At 34.8% G+C, this 22,156-nt stretch overlaps 2 protein-coding genes across 2 annotated transcripts in view; one reads left to right on the plus strand and one right to left on the minus strand.

Annotated features, from left to right (window-relative positions):
- The window catches only part of VTA1 (vesicle trafficking 1), a 50,516-nt gene that overhangs the window by 10,863 nt on the left and 17,497 nt on the right, over window positions 1-22,156 (plus strand). Inside the window, exons 2-4 of the mRNA XM_045544470.1 lie at window positions 3,633-3,727; window positions 6,171-6,298; window positions 6,980-7,055. Of these exons, the coding sequence (XP_045400426.1) occupies window positions 3,633-3,727; window positions 6,171-6,298; window positions 6,980-7,055 (299 nt within the window). The remainder of the gene's footprint in view (window positions 1-3,632; window positions 3,728-6,170; window positions 6,299-6,979; window positions 7,056-22,156) is intronic.
- LOC123633325 (serine/arginine-rich splicing factor 10-like) lies at window positions 10,642-12,038 on the minus strand. The gene is given in 1 exon segment (XM_045544471.1): window positions 10,642-12,038. A coding segment is annotated over 1 exon segment (789 nt). The 5' UTR covers window positions 12,002-12,038; the 3' UTR covers window positions 10,642-11,212.

Raw genomic sequence — 22,156 nt, forward strand, 5'->3', positions numbered from 1 at the left:
AAGTGACATCAGGTTTTAGTTAAGACGAAGAAGGAGAAGGAATCTGAGAAGATGTAGGGGAGAATGTTGACACTAAAGCAGTGGTTCCAGGGGATTTTGATAGAAGGCATAGGAGTGAGGGGAGAGGTATGAGCTGGGGTGGGGCAAAAAAATGTAGTTCATAGTTGAGAGGAGTAAGGATGCAGCACAGCAGCCATCCTGGAACTTTTGATCACCTATCCATGTAAGCTAAAAAAGACATTGAACACAAATCGTCAGCATATTATGTAAATTATTTATGAATTATATTTACATATCAATATACTAGTACTATATTATGAGATATATAAAAATAGAAATTTTTAAAGAATGAGATAAAAATATCAATAGACTCTAATATTTTCTTTCCATACTCACACCAATTGTTTTGCTGATCCCTGGGATCAAATGGGTCTCAAAGGCCTCAGCTTCTATCTAGCTGAGGGTGTTGGCTCTCTTAGGGATAATCTGAACACCTGGCATGGAACTGTTCCTTACTTGAAGCCTTCCTCTTAAAAATAAAAGCAAGGGCACTTACCGTTCTTCAGGAAATTTTGGCAATACGGTAAGACATCATAAAATTAAATTTGGAAGAAGAAAAAGCATATTATCATTTATAGATATCATCATGTAAGGCGATAGCATTTGATCTGAGATCTCAGCAAAGTCAAATAGCCAGGAAATATAAAAAGTAAAAATATATTAAAGAAGGAACCACAAATTATTAGAGAGAAGAAATTATTAAATGATTTTGAAGCAGGTGCCAGTAACTTAGGGGGGAAATGTACCTTAGATTATAGGGTTAAGTTTGAAAAAATAAAATGTAGGAAAAACTAGAAAAATCATATAACTGAATATCAAGGCCAAGTTTCTAGAGATAAAAGATCTTTCCAAGCTTAGAATTGGTGGGGGAAGAGTCACAAATGGCAGTTTTGAGTACAGAAACATGTTAAGCCTCTATATTTTAAAACCATATTCAAAAATTAAAAGACTGGGTATAATATTTGCAGCCAATGTATTTATTATCTAAAGAGGTCAAGTGATACATTTAATAAAAAAAGAAATGCAACAAAACGTTGGAAGAAAAGACTTGACAACAAGAAGTAAGTGGTTGGGGAATTAGTCAGTTTTAAGAAAAAAAAGACCTAAGACAGGCACAGAACTTGGGTAACTCAAAAGAAATACGAGTGGTTTGAAAAGGGGAGGGTGTTCAACCGTCTTAAGGAGTAGGGGGGCTAATTAAAACCTAATGTAGTCGGCCAGGCTTGGTGGCTCACACTTTAATCCCAGCACTTTGGGAAGCAGGAGGATTGCTTGAGGCCACGAGTTTGAGACCAGCCTAGACAACATAGTGAGACACTGTCTCTACAAAAAAATTTAAAAATTAGCTGGGCATAGTGATGCACACCTGTAGTCCTAGCTACTTAGGAGGCTGAGGCTTAGGATTGCTTGAGCCCAGGGGTTGGAGTCTGCAGTGAGCTGTGATCACACCACTGCACTCCAGCCTGGGCAACAGAGCGCGAGACCTTGTCTCCAAAAAAAAAAAAACCTAGTATAGTCAAAGAGGTAAAGGACCAGGACAACTTGTTAATGAAATATGCCTGGTTAAAAGAAAGAGTGAAAAAAAGACAGAAAAATTTGGTTACATTTGTAGTCAAAGCAATGAACATTTAAACTAAATAAGGTACTTTTTTTTGCTTCTTAAATTAATATGTTTGTGTGTCAAAGTGATCTTCAGTGCTAGCTGGTGTGCAGTGATAGTGCCATGCTTCTACACTGAATAGCGGTGTAAACTCCATTTTTTTCATCTCCTTAACACCTAGATGGATCAAATCCTTAAATTTGATATATAGAAATCAATACATTAATAAATTAAACTTTAAACTCTGTAACATGATGTAGCTCTAAGCATTAAAAATTAGTTCCTTCAGATAAAGCCATTAAAATTAAAAACACAGATATAATAGATAGGTAACTGTATCATGTATATATTAATACATTTGTAAAGAGGATTTGGTCAAGTAAACAATTGAATTGGAAATTCTGAGAATAACTAATTGATATCAAGCCCTGTTACAGAGTTCTTGTAAATAAAACAGGCATAGACCAACAGACTAACAAGCAGGGTAGGCATTATACAGATTGGACCCTATTATCCCAAGGAAACTTAACATATGATAATGAATGATAAAAGTGACATTTAAATCTCTGGGACAGAATGAGCTGTTCTTTCATTCATGTATGTATCTATTCAGAAAATGTTTATTGAGGGCCAAGCACTATCCTAGATGCCAAGGATACATCAAGCAAACCTAAATAGATTAAAATTCCCATCATGGAGTTGGAATTCTAGTTGGGGTAGAGATAGAGGATTAATAAATAGAAAATGGTTACGTGCTGAAGAGAAAAGTAAAACAAGGAGGAGAAATGGTGTTCACAAGATTGCATTTGAGGGGGAAGTTATGTCCCTGCTTCATACTGTATAAAGAATTGCTGAAGGTCAGTTGGTTAAAAAGCAAATCAATTTGGCAGAAGACTTTTTTCTTTTGTTTTTATAACTACTCCTAATTCCTAAAGGAGAACGGAAAGCTATCCAGTAAGTATATAATACCTGTTTAGTAGTTTGGAAAATGGAAAATCAAACAGTGGCATATCACTTTCAATCCTCAGATTGACAGAAATTTAAGTTTCATAATACCAGTTTTTTGTGAGTTTAGGGAAATGGGTGCTTACATATGTTGCTATAGATAAATGGAGGTTAATTTAAGGGTAGTTCTCAAAAGGAAAATGATACACATACTACGACCCAGAAATTTCACCTGTTGATATCTACCCCACAGAACTCTTGGATTATACACAAGGAGATATGGTAGAGCAACATTATTTATAATGAACATTGGAGAGCTGCCTAACGTGTTTTAGTTAGAATGATGCATCCATCCAGTGGAACACTAGTACTGACACAGATCTCTAGGACATACTGTTGAATGTAAGAGTTAAATTACAGACGTTATGTGTACATATCAGTGGTAATAGCAATTACCACAAAAACTGTTCACAGCTCTTATCACTGGGAAAGCTATTAAGATTGTGCTGTTAGTCAAAGAGTTCTTTTTCTTTAACCATGTTTCAGTTGTTTTTATTAATTTTTTAAAGAGAAGATAATTTAAGAGGGAGTTTGCATAAAATGACTGTAATTCCACTTATAAACCTTAGTTCAAGTCTCATTTCCCACTATCTCAGCCCATTTTGTATGTTTTATCAGTATCACTTGTCTGGTCTTTGTCAAGTGCTCTTATATGTATGGTTGTTTTTCTGTGTGCCCTGACTTAGCATTTCAGTTGTAGGTCCCTTTGACAGCTTGGGATCTACCTAGTCCTTTTTTTAAAAACATAATGCCAATGGAAAGGGGCCCTACTTGTTAAAAATTTGTTATCATCATGGATCTCTTGCATTCTTTGGGTATTTTTATGTTCTTTATAAATAAAATCCATAGTAAATCAAGTTTTATTTCCAAATTTACTTAAATTTTAAATTATTAGGCAAAACATATTTTAAACATTCAGTCATAGAAAAGGATGTTTATGTTCAAATCATCTCATTTTTCTTTGTAGGTCGTTTATATGCTATGCAGACTGGAATGAAGATTGACAGTAAAACTCCTGAATGTCGTAAATTTTTATCGAAGCTAATGGATCAATTAGAAGCTGTAAGTTAAACACTCAAAGTTTGTTTTCTGATTATGTTTAAAATACTATTTTATTCATTTGTGTGTGTGTGTGTGTGTGTGTGTGTGTGTGTGTGTGTGTGTGTGTGTGTGTTGCCATTTTAGCTCTTTTCCTGGGCAACAATCAGTAATGCCATTATACTTGGGGAAAAACTGGACACATTTTTTTTATTTACGCCATACTGCCAGAGGAGTTGTTAAGTATAAATTAAAGTAGGTTCAGATACCTTTGCATATATTATTATATCTTGTTCCACATTATTATAGATGGCTTTTGAGTCATCCTTTCATAAGTGATTCTTTCTAACCTTTCCCCATGCAGTCACATAGGTGATTTATTTGGAAATTCTTAAATACTTCTTATTATAATGAAGTGGACCATTTTTTTAGTGAAAGGAAAGATGGAGGAAATGATACCAATCGTTTATCCTCTCTCTTCCCTCTCTGGGTCCTAGGGCAAGATATTCTTATGGTACAGGCATCCTTCCTTCCTAGCAGTAATGTGGTAGGTAATGAGTCACACTCTTAAACCTGATGTAACTTCACAGGTCACTATGACACCTGTGCCCAGCCGGTGCTGGTTTCTCTTTTAACAAAGTCAAGGTCTACTCATTAATTCTTCCAAGGCTGTTATGTTACCTTAATAGCTGTGGCTTACTTTTTGTTTGCTTATTTAGTTATGTGACTTGCTCAGGAGAATTAGAAACCTATTTATTGGAGCAATTGCATTATTTAACTTAGAGAAACAAAAGTGAGATATGCTAAAAGACCAAAATCAAAATATTTATACCAGTCAGTCCAGAGCTTTTTATTGCTTTCATTTACTGTTAGTAAGTTATTATTCAGATCAAGACCTACCCCAAGACAGAACTTCCCTGCCTAATTGTTTTAAGCAGCCATGGGCAGTACTGTTCTCTCTCACTGGTGTGGCTCACTAGCGTACTGACCCAGAGCCCGTGTCATCTGCTACTGTTAACCACCCAAGGTGGGCCTCGTGGCACCATTGAGGGAATTCAGCTGTCACCAGAACCTATCTGGCCTTCCACTTCTAATGCTGCTTTTATGGATGCAAGATAAATTTGAGTACTCTCTTTTGGAGGGATGGAGTTGGGGCGGGAGGGAAGATGTTTCTCACACATGGCAATACAACTCCATCAGACATTTAAAGACAATATATTGTCTCTTTATTAATTTCATAGTACAGCAATAATAGTTAAGATAATAGCTCGTGAATAAGATGAAATTCAGATAGTTTCTTATAATAAAATGTAAAGCCACATTTATAAAGGGATTCATCAGGAGTTCAAAATTAAATAGCAGAATAAGTTTATTCCATGGTACAGCACATCTGTCTGTGCAATAATGTTTGTATTACAGTTTTAAACTTCAAGTATATTTTATTTTTGCTGCCAGGTATGTTCTGTTGGAGATAAGATGAAGTGGCCTACTCCCACTAAAATTTTTCTAGAATTGAATCCCCCTTTACAAATCATTTTGCAGTTTAGATACAGTAAACTGGCATTGTATGTGGTGCTTTTTTTTCCTTCTGTTTATGTCCAGAATAAGCATAGCCAAAATTTCCTTAAATTCCAGAATTAAAGCTCTTCTGCACCTTAAATTATTCTGTTGTTATTATGAAGCATTTATTGGTTTTATGAAAAATCCTTAGGCCTTCTTTTAATTGTTTACTTTATACCATCTTTGAAAAAAAGCAATTTTTAAGCAATGGTATGATTAGATCTGATATTCTAGAAAGTCATTTTATTCCAGTATGACAGTCTAAGTAAAAAGTAGGAACTTTTTTGTTTTTAAATACTTTAAAGTATGGTATGTATAAGAAAGAACATACAGAATGAAAATCTACACTGTAAGATTGGAGGTATATATTTGTCTAAATTTTAAAAGCTTCCATAATCCAATTCTGAGTTTGCTTTAGAATTAGAATCTTTTTTTATACAACGTGCTCTTAGAGATGCTATTTTAGGACATAATTAACCTTCTCATCTTATTTTTTTTATATTTGATAGAAGAAATTGAAATGGGAATAAATTAAAATTTTAAGTTAGCTATGCATAGGAAAGAATTTTCTAATTTCATTTTTAGGATAACTGTGCATTGGATAATATAGTATTATTTTCAAATACTTGTCTGATGCTTCATTCACTGGGTATATTATCTTTTTATTTTTGTTTATTTTGATCATTAGAGCTAAATTGTACTTTTAGGTTATCATAAGTATTTCTTCAAAGTTTTGACCATTGGATTTTGTTTTAAATACATTCCAACTTTCTTTTTTGCAAGATTTCATTGATACATCTTTTATTAAAATGAATGTAAGATAATTTACTTAAAATGATTATTAGCATTATTTGTGTTTAAACAGACACTTTTAAGAGTCCAAAATCATGATCTGATTTTATTTTAGCTCAAGAAACAGTTGGGTGATAATGAAGCCATTACTCAAGAAATAGTTGGGTGTGCCCACTTGGAGAATTATGCTCTGAAAATGTTTTTGTATGCAGACAATGAAGATCGTGCTGGGCGATTTCACAAGTATGTAAAGAAAGAAGAAAATAAAAATTATTTTATGAGTTTGGTTACTGTATAACCAGAATTATGTAGTATTTTATAGAGCACTTTCTGACTTTCCAATTAATGATTTAGATTCTTTTCTTTTAATTGTAGAGCCTCAATGATTTTGGGTTATAAATGCAGGACTTTCTTTTTAGGGAAAATGGCTCAAAGAAGAAGTACCCAGGGCAGATTTATTTTCTTAGTAAATATACCCTCATTAGCCATTCTTTAACATTTAGTAAAATCTAAGAGTTGATTTTAGCCATAATCACAGCCTGGCCCAAAGATGTTGATTTTAAAAGTACCCACCCAGCCAATTCAAATGATTTGTCATTATAATATTTAAATGCAAAGAAATACATTATGATTTGATATGAATTTAAATAATACTATAATTTTCTAAAATCAAAAGCATACAATAAAATCTTGCTGTAGCATGTTTATTTGTAATGTAAATCTTGTTACTTTCTCCCAGTAACAGATTGGAAAAAGGTTTTCATTGTGTTCTTAAAATCTGATTTTATTTATTTTATTCAATATTGATTTATTGATTTCAGAGTGCTTTTATAAACATTGGAATTTTTTTCTTATAGCTACATGACTAATATTACATTTCAATGTTTTTCATTTAAACTAGACCAGCTCACTTTTCTCTTACAGAAACATGATCAAGTCCTTCTATACTGCAAGTCTTTTAATAGATGTCATAACAGTATTTGGAGAACTCACTGATGAAGTAAGTGTACATTCTTTATTGTCTTTACTTTCTGAAGATAAGTAAGGTTGCTATTTATCAGTTTTGATATTGCATTGTTTATTTAGAGCACAATGTCCATCAGAAATGTAATGCAAGCAAAAAATGTAATTTTAAATTTTGTATTAGCCACTTTTAAAAAAGTAAAAAGAAACATGGAATTATTTTCTGTTACATATTTTATTTTTGTAGTAAATTCTTTAAATCCAGTTTGAATTTTACACTTTAGCACGTGTGGCTGCTGTATTGGACAGCACAGGTTTAGAGTTTGATTTTATTAAGTGTTCATATATATTGCTAAATCCTGTGTGCTAAGTTTCTACACTGTAATTTGATAAACATACTGGAGGCAGAGTCTTTTTAGTACTATTTTTTTCTATCTCATTCTAGTCAGAGGTATTGTTGATGATTTATTTCCCTTGTAAAATATATGTGGGATTTGGTATTTTATAAGATATTTCACATCCATTTCATCAACTTGATTCTTATAATGACTTTAAGATAAGCAGAGCACATAATTATATATGAGCAGATTGAAACTAAATGACAAACTTAACTGCTTTGAGTTCAGTGTTTTCACTGTAGCAGGCTTTACCATACATATGGAAAATTTGTTTTTTGAGTGGGGAAATATTTATCTAGAAAGAGAGAAAAAGAGCTACAAATGAGACTGACACAGGTGTTATATGGGTGATTTGAATACTGTGAGAAAAACGGTTTTCCACAATAGGATTTTTTTCAAACGAAGAGTAGTTCTTAGTAAAGTTCTAAACAAAATGAAGTACAATCTGTGTATGAAGTATTTGCATTTTTGTAAAAAATTGTATAGTAAAACTGTAAATGGTTCTTTTTGTTTATATGTAAACTGAAGTTAAGCCCTAGGCTTGATGATTATAAGTAAGATTTTCACCAGCATGAAAGTTGTGCAGGATATTTCAAAGTTACGACCAATGAAGAACAATTTTTTTTTATTTTGTATGACTGCCCCTTTTATTTTTGAACATCCCTGGCCCTTGCCCACACAATGCCGGTAGCATTCCCCAGTAATTGAGATAACCAAAAATCACCTCAGATATTTTCAGAACACCCTCTAGGCTAGAGGCAGTGCCCATTGAGAGCCACTGCTCTCAAATATTTTATACTCTTTTACAGAGTAGTATAAGAGAGAACTGAGGTCCGGAGTGTGAAAACCTGAACCTTCTCAGTGGGTATTACCTTTTTGTATTCTGGTGGCCTTATAGATCCACCTGTTTGGGCCCCCTTTCTCTCCCATCTCCTGTGGTTACTAATCAGATTTGTTTTCTTCTGTTTTACTAGGTGAGGCAATAGCCTAGATACTTGGGGAGACAGAAATAATGTAAATGTGACATTATAGAAAGCTTTGAGTGGTTCAGTGGAGTTTTGGAGAGTACCAGGGAAGTGAAGGAGAGTAATGAGAATTCAGATTAGAAAAGTAAGTCATAAGCCAGATCAGACAGTTGACAGAAGGCTTGCAATCTTTGATTAGTGTTTTTGAATAAAGAACTATCCCCCGGGGTGCTTTTTTGCATGATAGGCATCTGTAGAGTATACTGGTGTGAGGGGAAACTACAAACCATTTGGCAAAGGAAATTGTTGATGATTACTGTGGACGTTAAGTGAGAGGTGAGGAATCACACGCAGTGAGTTGTTTTTGATTTGAGAAAAAAATAATATGTTCAGACTTAGATGTTAAAATTTCGGGTACAGGTATGACATCCCAAAAGGATATGGCATCTGAAAAAGAAATCACCAGAAGACACTTGGAAATAAGCAGGCAGGGAATCAGCAAAGTGGAAAGGACAGTTTAAGTTATAAGATTAGACAAACCCTTTAGGTAGGCAGATTATTTTGAAAGAGAGAAAAGTTGATCAAGTAAATACCCTTGGTAAATACCTGTATTTAAAATGCAAGAGGAAGAAGTGAATAAAGAAACACAGTCATAGAAGTGAATAGAAAGTCAAGATATCAGAGGAAAAGATATAGCAGATCAGTATGCCAAATGCTTCCAAATGCCCACCTTATCCTCTCCTAGTTGTCCTTACTTGGGGAATCTACCAAGGCCCATGTATCTCAGAGGCAAACACACAGTCCTTTGAAGTTATAAGTGCTAACAGTGGGGAACCTAGATAATAGGTGAAATAATAGACATAGGAAAAAGAACAAAATTTCTAGAAGTCTTAAGTGAGTAATAAGTTCTTTTCACTTAAGGGGCACATAACACCTCCACACACATAAAGTATATGATTCATCTGCATTTCAGAAGGAAAATCTAGGTTTACTTTTAGGTAGCTTTAACAAAAAACAGCTTCCTTAGTTATTTGTTTGGTTTTTTTTTTTTTTTATTTCCTTCAATTTGTTTTTATTATAGCATGTTTGCTTAATTTACAGCAAGCAGAAAATAAGCTGGGTCTTGTTTTGATCCAAACATTGATGTTTTAAAGGTTGTACACAATATTTGTTAAAAAGAACATATAAAAATACCTTTTTAGAAGCTTCTATAAGAAAAGAAAATACAAAGTTTAACCCCACAACTTTCCTCTTTGCTAGAACTGCAAACTACTGCTACAGTTTTAAATAGACTTTTTGTTGTTTAAACTATACATCCAGGAAAATCTAAAAAAATTAAAGAAACGTGCATATAGATGATTGCATAGGAGAACATGAACATTAACTGCAAGCAGTAAAGAAATGAAAGCTAGAAATACTATCAAATATACAAAGGTTCTAGAATCAATCCTTTAAACACATTCCACAAACAGTATTTAAAAACCATCTTTTTGTTCTTTACAGGCAAAGCCTAGATTGCTAAAATGAAAATTGGAAAAAGTAATCCTCTAAAAGGATTCATTTCCCCATAATATTTCTTACTTCTATCTGCAAGCAAGCAATCTGAGATTTTTAAAGATGCTAGCCTTTAATTCTGAAATGAGACTGGACATTTTTTGCCCCCAAAACGATCTTTCAGAGAAATACTAGAAATTATAAATGGATAAGGGCACTACTTCTTCATTTTTAGTTGGGTACTACACATTGATAATCAAAAACTCAGAGATGTGACTCTTGCATAAAACTGACTAATCCTTTTTGCAAAACTACTTTCAATTTCATGGCACCACAGAATCACCTAGAGTTAAAGTGTTGTCTTTCAACTTGCCTCATATTAAATAAACTGAGAGCAAGCCTCCCTCATGAAGAGGCAGGCAAATTTTGATACAAATGCACACACCAAGTGCTTTAAGCATCAAAATTCAGTTCCTTTACACTATGCATACACATACACACACACAAAACCTACTATGAAACAATTTACTTGCTTCTAACAGCAGTAAAAAAACTAAGCAATATTATGGTCAACAATATTCCTTAAATTTTAGCATAACTACATAAAAACATCCTTTTCCTCTTAAAATTATTTCTGCCATCATTGACCTGCTCGAATTTTAAGGTGAGTTTTTCTGATGTTTTCTGTGTTCCAAATCTTCATAGAAACCAGAAAAAAAGCAGTGAAGGCTCCATGTTTCAGTAAAAAACTCCACACCTCCCTGAAAATACTATGTAATCCAGCTGGCATCATTCCCCAAGACAGTGGGGTTAACAAAAGAACTATTCCACACTGCATCATAAATAAACTATTATCAGGGGCCTAGATATCTTGCCAAGACATAAAGGTCCACCCTGAACCTAAATGTGTCTGAGCAGTCAGTGTTGTACTGTGGCTACAACTTCACTTTTGTATTATTCTGTCTTATTATCAAGCTACATTCTAGGTTAATAGTTCTACCAAATACAAATATGAAAGTTTGTTTTTAATAAGACAATGTTGCAAATTATGGTCAGCCAACATCTTTTCACCAAATACTTCAAGCACAAAAAATGAGAATCTTTACAAAAATATACAGAGACACCACAAATTGGTAGCTGCCCGTAACATTAAACAAACTGGACTCTTAAGAGTGGCTTCTCAACAGCATATTTTAATTATAAACATTGCCTGGTAGAGGGAAAACTAACAAATGTTTTTTAAGCATCATTGCAACATTGTATTCCTGATAATTTAAGTAAACCAAACTATGAGTAAATGAATGATACATGCCTAAAAATTATCATGGTTTATACTATCAGTGGCCACTGGACTTAGGACTAGTCCAAGACCTCGATCTAGATTTTGACCTAGACCTAGACTGTGATCTTGACTGAGATTTGGATCTAGGTGGTTCTTTTTTCCTTGATTCCTTTTCATATCTTGAGCCAGACTTATAATGTGTTTTGGAATCTGTTTTAGAGGTGCCTCTAGTTTTGGTGTGAGATGCAGACCTAGAACGTGATTTAGCCTTCATTTCTTTCTTGGGCTGGGACTTGGATCGTGATCTTGAATTGGATTTAGATCTTGAGAAAGATCGATTTCGGTGTTTGAATCTATCATTGTCGGAATGGCTTCTGCTACGCCGTGGTCTTCCAGTCGGTCTACTGTTTCTAGGACTATAAGATCTCCTATAGTTGTAATCAAAAGACCAACTTCTTGATCTCCTTCTTTCATAACTTCGGCTTCTAGAACGTCTGTATCAATCATAATCATCATAAAGGGAAGAACTGTACACATTCCTTCCTTCCTTGGCTTTCATCTGATTTGGTGTCTTCCAATCCCCCTGTGCAAACTCTATTTCAATTTGACGTCCACAAATCCATTTTCTGTCCAAATTATGCAAAGCATCTTCAGCATCATGAACATCCTCAAATTGAACATAAGCAAATCCTCTTGGATGGCGAGTGTAGAAATCAAGCGGAACGTACACATCAACTATAGGACCATAACGACCAAATTCACACCGTAAATCTTCAGACCTGATGTCGTCCACCACGTTCCTGACAAACACAGACGTGTTGGGGGGGCGCAGGTAGCGGGACATGACGGTGGTGTGAGTCTCGACCGAGGGCACTAACGGGCTTAGCCTTCCTTAGTTATTTGATCACAGTAACTAAGGCAAAGACTGTGAAAACTGAGGCCAATGAGAAATGTTCAAGAGAGGTTGGGAGTGACGGGGTGGGATTTGTTTAGATCCTGGGGTTACTAAAGAATACAGCATAAAGCTAAAGGGGAAATTTTCCCGAAACGATGGTGCTCTTTTTTTCCCCCCATCTCATTACCCAACCTGCTACCTAAGCTCTTCCTCTACCTTGTGCTGTCCCTGGAATAAGGTAGGAAATAGCATCTTCGTTAATGGATGAAGGATTCCAGAGAGCTGGAGGAGTCTGCAATGGCATGGAAAGAAGAAATTAAACATTCTGAGGCCAGACTGGACAGGGAAATCCCTGTGGTCATATGATTGGGTTGAGGTTTTGAGGTTTATTCTTGGGCCTTCATGTAAATTCTGCATATTTAAATTAGAAAATATGTATGTACACAGTTAATGTGTAATTATGTAGGTGCATTTCACTAACTTTTATATGTTAGTTATAATATGCAAAATTTCTACTTTCAGCAAAAAGCGTGTATATGAAAATTTACAAATTGCTCAGCACATAATACTGACATTTCTCATATCCAATGTGCTGTAGTGACCTTATCCTTATAAGACTAGTGAACTGATTTTTAACTACAAACTAAGATCGTCTAAATGTATAAAGACAGCCAACAAAGAAAGGAAAATGCTGGTAAGACTGTATGCCATTTTCACAATCCACAGGCCAACTAGTTTGATCAGCCTTGTTTTAAATGTGTTTCCTCTTATTTTCAGTGTTGTTTTCTATTCCATCATTTTCCATTTCTAAAACTGGAGTCTTCATAGTGATTACTGAGATCTAGGTTTTTCAGAAATAATGATTTAAAATGCCAGTAATTTGAAATATTGCTCACTTGATTGGAATAGGGAGGAATGCACTCTAGCTATGATTCTACCAGCTCTTAGAAATAAAGGAAGCCAGGTAGTCAGCAGCAACAGCCCTCTTTAACAAGTCTTCATGGTTGTCTAAGAAAATCTGAGACTTTATTTACTTGTCGTTTAAGCACTATATGTCTAACATATGACACAAACTATTGTAACATACTTGTCTCAAAAATATTAAAAAGATTTAGTTTTAAAAACCATAAACTGGTTACTTCAAAGCATTTAGCAGTTTTAACTCATTCCGTCCCTCACGCTTCCACTTTCGTTTCATCCTAGCACTAGCACAGACAAAGGCAGGAAACAGAAAAGTGGGAGAGGAATGAGTTTGAAGATTTCAGATAGGCAGATCTATTTTTTTAAGTGTATACTCTCCTTTAGGTAAATTTCAGAATTCACTGTAACCTATGTGATCATTTATTAAGGGAAATGCAGTAGTATGGACTGCATGATATTCCATAGCTTTTTAATAGAGCAAAAACTTTCTCCAAAATTTGTTGCTTCCTTTGCTTCTTAAAGAATGCTGTTTAAGAAACACTAAAATCTAAAATAACAACAGAAAATAGGAGGAGAGCAGCGTAATTGTTTTTATCTGTGTATTTTGAATTATCTTTTAATTTTATCTTTATAATCAAGACAATGATGGTTTTTAAGCTATATTTTTAAAGTCTGAAGAACTTTATGATTGTCTGCTGTCAGCTCTGAAAATTTATTCTAAATGTAAAGAAATAATGGCTGCCAGAGCCAAACCCCACTGAACTCCAAACAAAGAAGTCATCTTACCTCTCTGGACTTGGTTTTTCTTCTGTCAAGTAGGAAGCCTGGACAAAAGGACCTCTGGTCCTTTGCAGCTCTGCCAGTTTATATGTTCAGGCATGTAAGAAGTGGTAGGAAGGGGGAACAAAGAACAAATGAAAGAAAACATAAAAAACAAAAAGAAAGACAGAAAAACAGTTTTAGACTAGAAGCTGCAAAAGGAGGGGTAAAAACCAAATTAACTATGTAAGTTATGTAAATGATAGTGAAAAGTAGAACCACTGAAAATTATAGCAGCAAAGAACAAATTTTTACTAGGAAGAAAGGAGAAATGTCAGGTAACGTAGCAATATGGGGGTAGGAGGTGTAGGTGTAAACAACCTGAATACCTGACGCCTTCTAGATGATATTTGTACATAATGATTTTGAGTCTTCTAATTAAGTTTTTTTTACTAAAATCTCACCACTTTTCCAAAAGACCACTGGTTTGCAAGCTGTATTACTACAGTTTATCTAATTTATTTTAGCTTCCTATTTCAGGCTCTTTTTCCCTGCAATCCATTCTCCCCTGTCATTGTTTTATTGAGGAACCTACTTGGTCTTCTCATTTCCTGGCACTGCAAGTCCAGGCTCCTCTGCCAAATTTTCAGGCCTTCTATAGTATTCCATACCATATTTGTGGTACTGTTTCACAGTTCTGTTTTCAGTTTGTCAGACCAGTCTGCTCACCATCTTCTCAGTTTTCACCTTTGGGAATGTTGTGTTTGTTTTTAGTCTGCTTTGCCTAAGTTTTACCTTCTTTTTGAGTCTTAGTTACATTATTCTAGCCCTTATTGAATTTGTCCATTCTTTCAACTCTTCCACCCTTATTTAGAGTCTTAACTATATGAATATTACACTATGAATTTATTGACTTCATTTTTGTATATTTCAGAATAAATTATACTACAAGTACTCGAAGGGGGGACTTTGTCTCATTCTACTCTTATGTCTTTGGTATTAAGTGTATGTATTTGCACACGGAGTAAAATATTAGAGGGAAAAAAGTGGCTTCTTAGTTGACATTTCAAAAGTTGCTATAGTTAGCTTTTCTTTTTTTTATCTGAGATGGAAATAATGTTCAGACTTATTTACACAGATCTTGTTTCATAACTCTTCTAAAATGTAATAGATGTCATTCACTCACAGCATTTTCTTTGGTCATTTCTTGATATTTTTTTTCCCTTTTAATTTCATGTCATATTTTTCTTTAGTCTTCAACACTTTTGGATTTTCTTTTTTTAAATACTTTGTCTACCACTATTCTATTTCTCAACTCTTGTATCTATGCTTTAGGTATATGTATTTAACTTTTAATAACTATGCCTTATATAATTCCACCTCAGCATTTTGATTAAATCTGTTGTTATATGAACTTCCAGCATTCCTATAGCTCTCTTAGAATCAGTGCCCCAGTTTTAGGTATATGTACCAGAGTATATATTAAAATTTTTAATTTTGTACTTTAAAGTAAGAGATGTTCAAAACATAAGCATTTTATTTTCCTGCCATATCATTTTGTGTAATGTATTTGTGGCCAATATTATCAATAGGCTTCCTTTTATTGTATTTTAGATTTATTTCACTACTAGCAATGTTTTTTCTTCATAATCTTTGGTTAAGATATAATAGTGCTAATTTAGAAAAATATGAAAATTGCAAGTAAAATATAATATTGTTCTCATTTAAGGAGTTTCTACTTATTTAGGAGAATCAGATGAATATGCTATGTTTTTCTACCCACACAGAGCTTATATTCTAACTTACAAAGACAAAATAACTATGATGATATATGGTTTATTAATGATGAAGTGCAGGGAAAAAGTCCACTGGCAGCACCAACCATTTGCCTGGCACTGTGCTTAGACACTTCAGATATATTTTGCTTCACCTTTCACAACTCTAAATTATAGTGAGAAAACTCATGGTCAGAAAAATTTTAAGTACCTTATTGTCAGATGCTATAGCCCAAGATAATATTTCTCAAACTCTTTGTGGTAAAGGTCAAGCATTTTTTTTTTTAACTTCCAATCCTTTGAAAACTGCTTGTTTTGTAAAATATAAGTACAAGTCGTAAATTACTACAAAAATGAAATTTTAAAAAGTCATACAAAAATAACAGCTTAGTCTGCTCTGTGTGTCCTAAATATTTCTATCTTGTCACAAACTTGTAAACAGTTTTGCAGACCAGCATTGGTTCTGGGAGCACATTTGGTTGGCACTGATCTAGATCCTATTTGGATGCCACTATGGTCCTCCTTGCACAACTACTAAGGGGATGATGCACATGAATAGCTAGCTGGCTGTGAAAGAGAGAGAGAGGTCTGAGCAGAAGGTATAAATTTGGGAGCTGGCAGCATGAAGTGCTATTTAAAGTCATTAGACTGCATGAGATCATCAAGGTAAAGTTTAGAACAAGGAGACAAGAAGTCCAAGAACTGAAGTCTAGGGCACCCTGGACCGTGAGAAATGAGAAAGAACCAGTATGAAGGGCTGAAGGAGCACCAGCAAGAGAAAAGGAAAACCAGGAGACACCTTGATAATCAGGAAACCAAGTGAAAAGGCAGAATGTGGGGGCTTGGAGGTGGATCAGAGAGGGTGAAATGATCGCTTATTCGGGCTGATAGGGTCAAGGAAGATGACATGTAAGCATTGTATTTAACCATGTAGAAGTAATCCGAGACCTTGACAAAAGTAGTAGAAATGGGTTGTGGGGATAAAAACCTGCCTAGGATGGGTTGAAGATAAAATCAAAGAGGAAGAATTGGAGACTGCTAATGTAAATAAAACCTTATCTTTCAATGTGGCTTTTTGGTACGCTAACGGAGAATGATTTATATCAGATTTTTCATAGTTTTGGCCAGGAGTATATTTTTTTATTTCACTCACATGATTCTTATAGGCACTAAGTTTGAGAACACATGCTGCAGCCTGTACGGTTGGTATTTTCTAACCAATCATTGTTCAGAGTAGCAAGTGATTTAAAAATTAAATGAAAAGTCTTGTATACTGGTGCTGACTCTAGTAGCCAAAATTTGTAGTTGTCAGTAATTCTCATCAATTCAGTTACAAAACAAGAACTTAGAGTCCAAGGACACAAGTAAAAGTTCTTGCAATTCCTGTTTCCCAGAAAGAATGTCTAATCAACCAAAAGGAGTTACCAAATTTCAAAAAGTTGACATCTTGAAAATTTCCTCTTAAAATATTGTTTAATATCTAGCATCCTTTATCTTAAAGAAAACAGCATTGAAAAGTAGTTTTGAGTTACTAATGCTAGAAATTTCCACTAAATATTATATGCACCAATTTGTAGGAATAGAGGTGTCTTAGAAACAGTGTGAAATCAAAATCAAAGTTATGTTATTTTATATACTTCTGGGGGAAGTTTTTTAAAAATGTGTTTACTAAATAGACCCTTTTCAGCTTAGAATAATATTTTATTAAATTTCACATGCTAATAAAGAAACCCAAAGTGGTTTAACTTCTCTACACTGCTCACACTAAGAAATTAGGCGTGAAAGAATCTCCTGTAGTCATTACAACTTTCCCACTAAGTCTTTAGATGGGATCAAATTATTTCAGATGGAGCAAAATTTGGCCTATTTTTAAAAATCTCAAAAGCAACTTAAACTTTCCTAAGCAGTTTATTCATTTAGTTTTTAAATTGTCTTTTTTATAACTACCAAAAAGTATATTCTGCATTAGTACACATTAAGTAGCTGCTGACCTTTTAAAGCCCATTTTCTCTTATGTCATGTATTCATTGAATTGCAGATTGCAGTGTGGTAATTGTAGTTTACCAAGGCAGCCCTGAAATGAATGGCTAACTTTACTACTAAAATAATGTGACCTTCAGGAAGTCATTTTATTTTTATAATTAGCATTTCTTCATCTCTGTTAGGATGGGATTGTAGAGTCCTAAGAAAGATGAAGAAATACTATGGGACTTAGATAAGACATGTGCCACATTTAGGGATGGCAGTTATTGCCTGGCTTTCACATTGGACTCTAAAGCTCATACCTGACTTGTTCAGCCTGTGATCCCCAGCACTTAGCATAGTGCCTGATCTGGAGTAAATAATAAATAACTGTTGACTTGCTGGAAATCAGGGAGCTTCATAAGGAATAAATATTTGAGCTGAGACTTGGAGAAGAGGAGATTTCACAGAAAAGGAAAGCATGTTAGATAGATAAGGGAGTATAGGATGAGAAAAGCATGCAGATGAGACAGAGTACCATCTGGATTGAGGGACATAAAACTGAAACGGTATCCACAATGTGGAGAGCCTTGAATGCCAGGTTAAACTGTATTTATGTTGAGCCAGTCCTCTAATGTCTTAGAGCCTTAAGGTGAGTAAAACATGACCTGCTTAAATTTCAAGGTTATTGTGAGGACCGAGTAAGAGGAAAATGTGTGGAAGTGTTTTATAACCTGCAGAGTGCTATAAAGATGTTAGTCCAAGACATCAATCTTTTCTTTGATTTATGTTACTTATTCAACTAGTCCTTAATATGTATCTTCTACCCGTGGCAAATTGATTTATTTATCTTCATTCCCCAAATATTTCTTTTATTTCTGTCCTTCTGACTTTGTTCATACTTTCTTCTCTCCAGAATAGACTCACCACTTCTTTCTGCCTTTTTACATCATGCCCATCCTGCATGACCAAACTAAAGTATCATTTCCTTTACGAGTTATCCTTTATTCTGTTTTTTTTTCTGAAGTGTTCCACGTACTTACTGTAAGAAACAATACTTCTACTTAGTATTTTTATATAGTAATATTCTTTTCTATTTTAATTCCATATCCATAGAAAGATTATTAGCTCCCTGAAAGTGGAAATAATATATCAACTTATTTTTTATATCTCATATTGCTAATGGAAGGTCTTAATTAGTAGCAGAATTTATTGAACCTTAAAAATGTTGAGGTTATAAAAGAGGGAAACTTTAAACCCCTTAAGTAATTACCTTCATTAATTCTCATTGCTGGAGTATAGGTAAATAGTGAACATTTTAAAATAATGTCATTTTGCAGGTATTGCATTCAAGTGGACATGCAAACCTAGAGACTCTTACATCTGATATTAATTTGTAGACTTTCAATCCTAGACGCTCAGGATTTTGAAAGATTAAAAATAATCTGGAAAACTCAGTGCTTTAGCACATACTCTTTCTTCTCAAGGAATGGAAACAGAAAAAGGTGAACCGTAAGATATTGCTGTTTCTATAGGTCAAAACAAACACTGGAAATTTCAAATCATTCTATCTAACTGTGTTATAAACTTAATTCAACTTCCTAAATCCAATAGCCCATTACATACCCCAGGAGTAATTGTCCCTTATACTACCACAGAAATTTTAGTCAGAGTCAACTAAGCCATCATGCATTGTAGATGTGTATATTTGTTGAGCAACTACTATTTACTGGTCACAAAGCCAAGTGCTTGGTATAAACACCAGACAGACATAGACCTTGCTCTTAAGAAGCTTATATGCTAGGGTGTGTATGTGTTTTGGGGGAAGAGGATACTCTAAACATGCATATAAATATCTAATTATAAATTGTGACAAATATTGGTAAAGAAAAGATGTGAGATTATTGTTAGATTGGAAAAATCAGGAAAACCTTTCTGAGGAAGTGACATTCAATCTGACATTGCGTAGGGGTGAGTTAGCTTGATGAGTAAAAGGGAGAACAAGGCAGAAAGAGTAGGTTGTGTAGGCCTTGGCATGTTTAGAAACAGAAAAGATGCCCGCATAGCTGCATGGTAGTGAACGGGATAGGGACATTGAGAGGTGGTTGAACAGTCAAGAACCAGGTAGAGGAGATTCTTGTAGCCCACATTAGAGTAGAGTGTGTTTTGTATTTTAAGTGCATCAGGAAGCCACTGAAAAGATTGGCCTGAATGGATATATGTTTGAGAAAGATCACTCTACTCTGAGTACTGGATGTGGAAGATGGTGGAGGGAGGGTGGACAAGAATATAAGTAAGGACACAGATTAGGAGGCTATTGCAGAGCAAGTGGGGAGCTAAAGACCAATTCAAGATACGTTTCAGAAGGAAAATCAACTGGATTCCTGGTGAATTAGATGAGGGAGTTGGGGGAGACCAAAAGATAAAGAGAGAGCTGCTAGCATTATTTATAGTAGCCAGATTTGGAATCAACCTAAGTGCCCATCAGTAGGCAAATGGATAAAGGAATTGTGATACATACACAATGGAATGTTATATAACCATAAAAAAGAAAGAAATCTTGCCATTTGCAACAACATGGATGGAACTGAAGAACAGTAAGTGAAATAAGGCAGGCACAAAAAGGCAAATGTTGCATGTTCTCACTCATATGTTGGAGCTAAATATTAAAACAAGTGATCTCATGGAGAAAGAGAGTAGAATGACGTTTACCAGAGGATGGGAAGGGGGAGCAGGGAGGAAGTGATAAAGTGGGAGTGGTTAACGGGTTCCAAAATACAGTTAGGTGGTTAGATAGAATGAATAATATTTGATAGCCAGCACAGCAGAGTGATACATCAACAATAAGTTAGGGTATGCTTTAAAATAACTAAAAAAGTAGAATTGAAATGTTCCTGACACAAAGAAATGATAAATGCCTGAGGTGATGGATACCCCAATTACCCTGATCTAATTAATTCACATTGTATGCCTGCCTGTATCCAAACATCACATGTACCCCATAAGTGTATACAACTATGTACCCATAATAATTAAAAATAAAAAATTCATACTTAAAAAAAAAGAAAAAAGAGAGAGCATCTAAAAATGACTCCCCGCATATCTCTTACTTGAGAGAACGAAGATTCCCGTGGGGAGGAAAGGCAATGAGGGAAATCAAGGAAGCAGTTTTAGATAAATTAATTTCCATCATACGTGAGACATCCAAGTGGTGATGTCACACAGTTAGATATTTGTCAGAAGCAGATCCTGGTTAGAAACATAAATTTAAGAATAATAGGCCGGGCGCGGTGGCTCACGCCTGTAATCCTAGCTCTGGGAGGCCGAGGCGGGTGGATCGCTCGAGGTCAGGAGTTCGAGACCAGCCTGAGCAAGAGTGAGACCTCGTCTCTACTAAAAAAATAGAAAGAAATTATCTGGCCAACTAAAAATATATATATACAAAAAAATTAGCCGGGCATGGTGGCTCATGCCTGTAGTCCCAGCTACTCGGGAGGCTGAGGCAGGAGGATCGCTTAAGCCCAGGAGTTTGAGGTTGCTGTGAGCTAGGCTGATGCCACGGCACTCACTCTAGCCCGGGTAACAAAGTGAGACTCTGTCTCAAAAAAAAAAAAAAAAAAAAAGAATAATAAAGACATCAATGAGTATTTAAAGCCATGGGAATGTGTATGGAGAGATAAGAAAATAGGCTTCATTGCAGGATCATGATGCTTGTAGGAATCTGGTAGATAGTATAATAAATGAAGACAGCCCACTGTGAGATAAAAAATGGCAGCTGATACAGTGTGTGAACTAGAGGTGAGGGGGAGTGGAGAAGAGGAGAATGAATGAATATACATCATCTGAAGGGGACTACCCCATTCAGCTCAGATAATTATTACCAAGTTAATGTGGGCTCAGATCTTCCTTTTTTTTAAAAAAAGGGAAGTTAGAACTTTGAATTTTCTGTAACTTTCCCAGTGTTTAAATATAGAGAACAATTCATATTTAAAATTCTATATGAATCAGCATTGGTTGAGCCCACTAGTTTGCAGTCTCTGCTAGGACAGGGTGCTTAAAATTATTTGGAGATCGGATAGAGGATTAGTAGCCAAGGAGACAGGAGAGAAACCAGGAGAATAGAATGTCACAAAAGCTTTGGATGAGAATGTTTCACAAAAGTTGGAATATCCCAAAGTTTAATAAACTGCTGAGAGGTTTGGTAAAATGATGCCAGAAAAGCGTCCCTTGGATTTTCCAGTGTGGAGTAGGCTGTTGGTTAACGTTAGCAAGAGCAGTTCCACAGGTGAACTGGTGACTTAGGTGAGGTACAGGCTGGCACATGTGGTTTCCCTGCCATTAAAAGCACAGGTGTATTCAAATTCTCTGACCGTTTGTGTGACTTGAGAATATGAACTAAACAGGAAAGAAAGAAAGAGAACTCTATTCCCTTCCCTTCCAGAGTGAACAGAATGTTGAAGAAGTTGAAGACTTTAAATGTGAACACTCTTTGGAAAAACTTGTTTGAAAAGTGGAACAAAAAAATACAGTCATACCTATGGAAGAAAATTAGAATCAATGTATGGAATTCTTTAATGGAATATATAAAAGGGGTGTTTAATAAGAAAAGGGAAATGAAATATAATACAATTCAGTAATTTGAGGGTTACTTTTTTTTAGGTTTCTATATAGAAGTTATCTGTATTAG

Source organism: Lemur catta, chromosome 2, assembly GCF_020740605.2.
Source record: "Lemur catta isolate mLemCat1 chromosome 2, mLemCat1.pri, whole genome shotgun sequence".
Lineage (NCBI taxonomy): Eukaryota > Metazoa > Chordata > Mammalia > Primates > Lemuridae > Lemur > Lemur catta.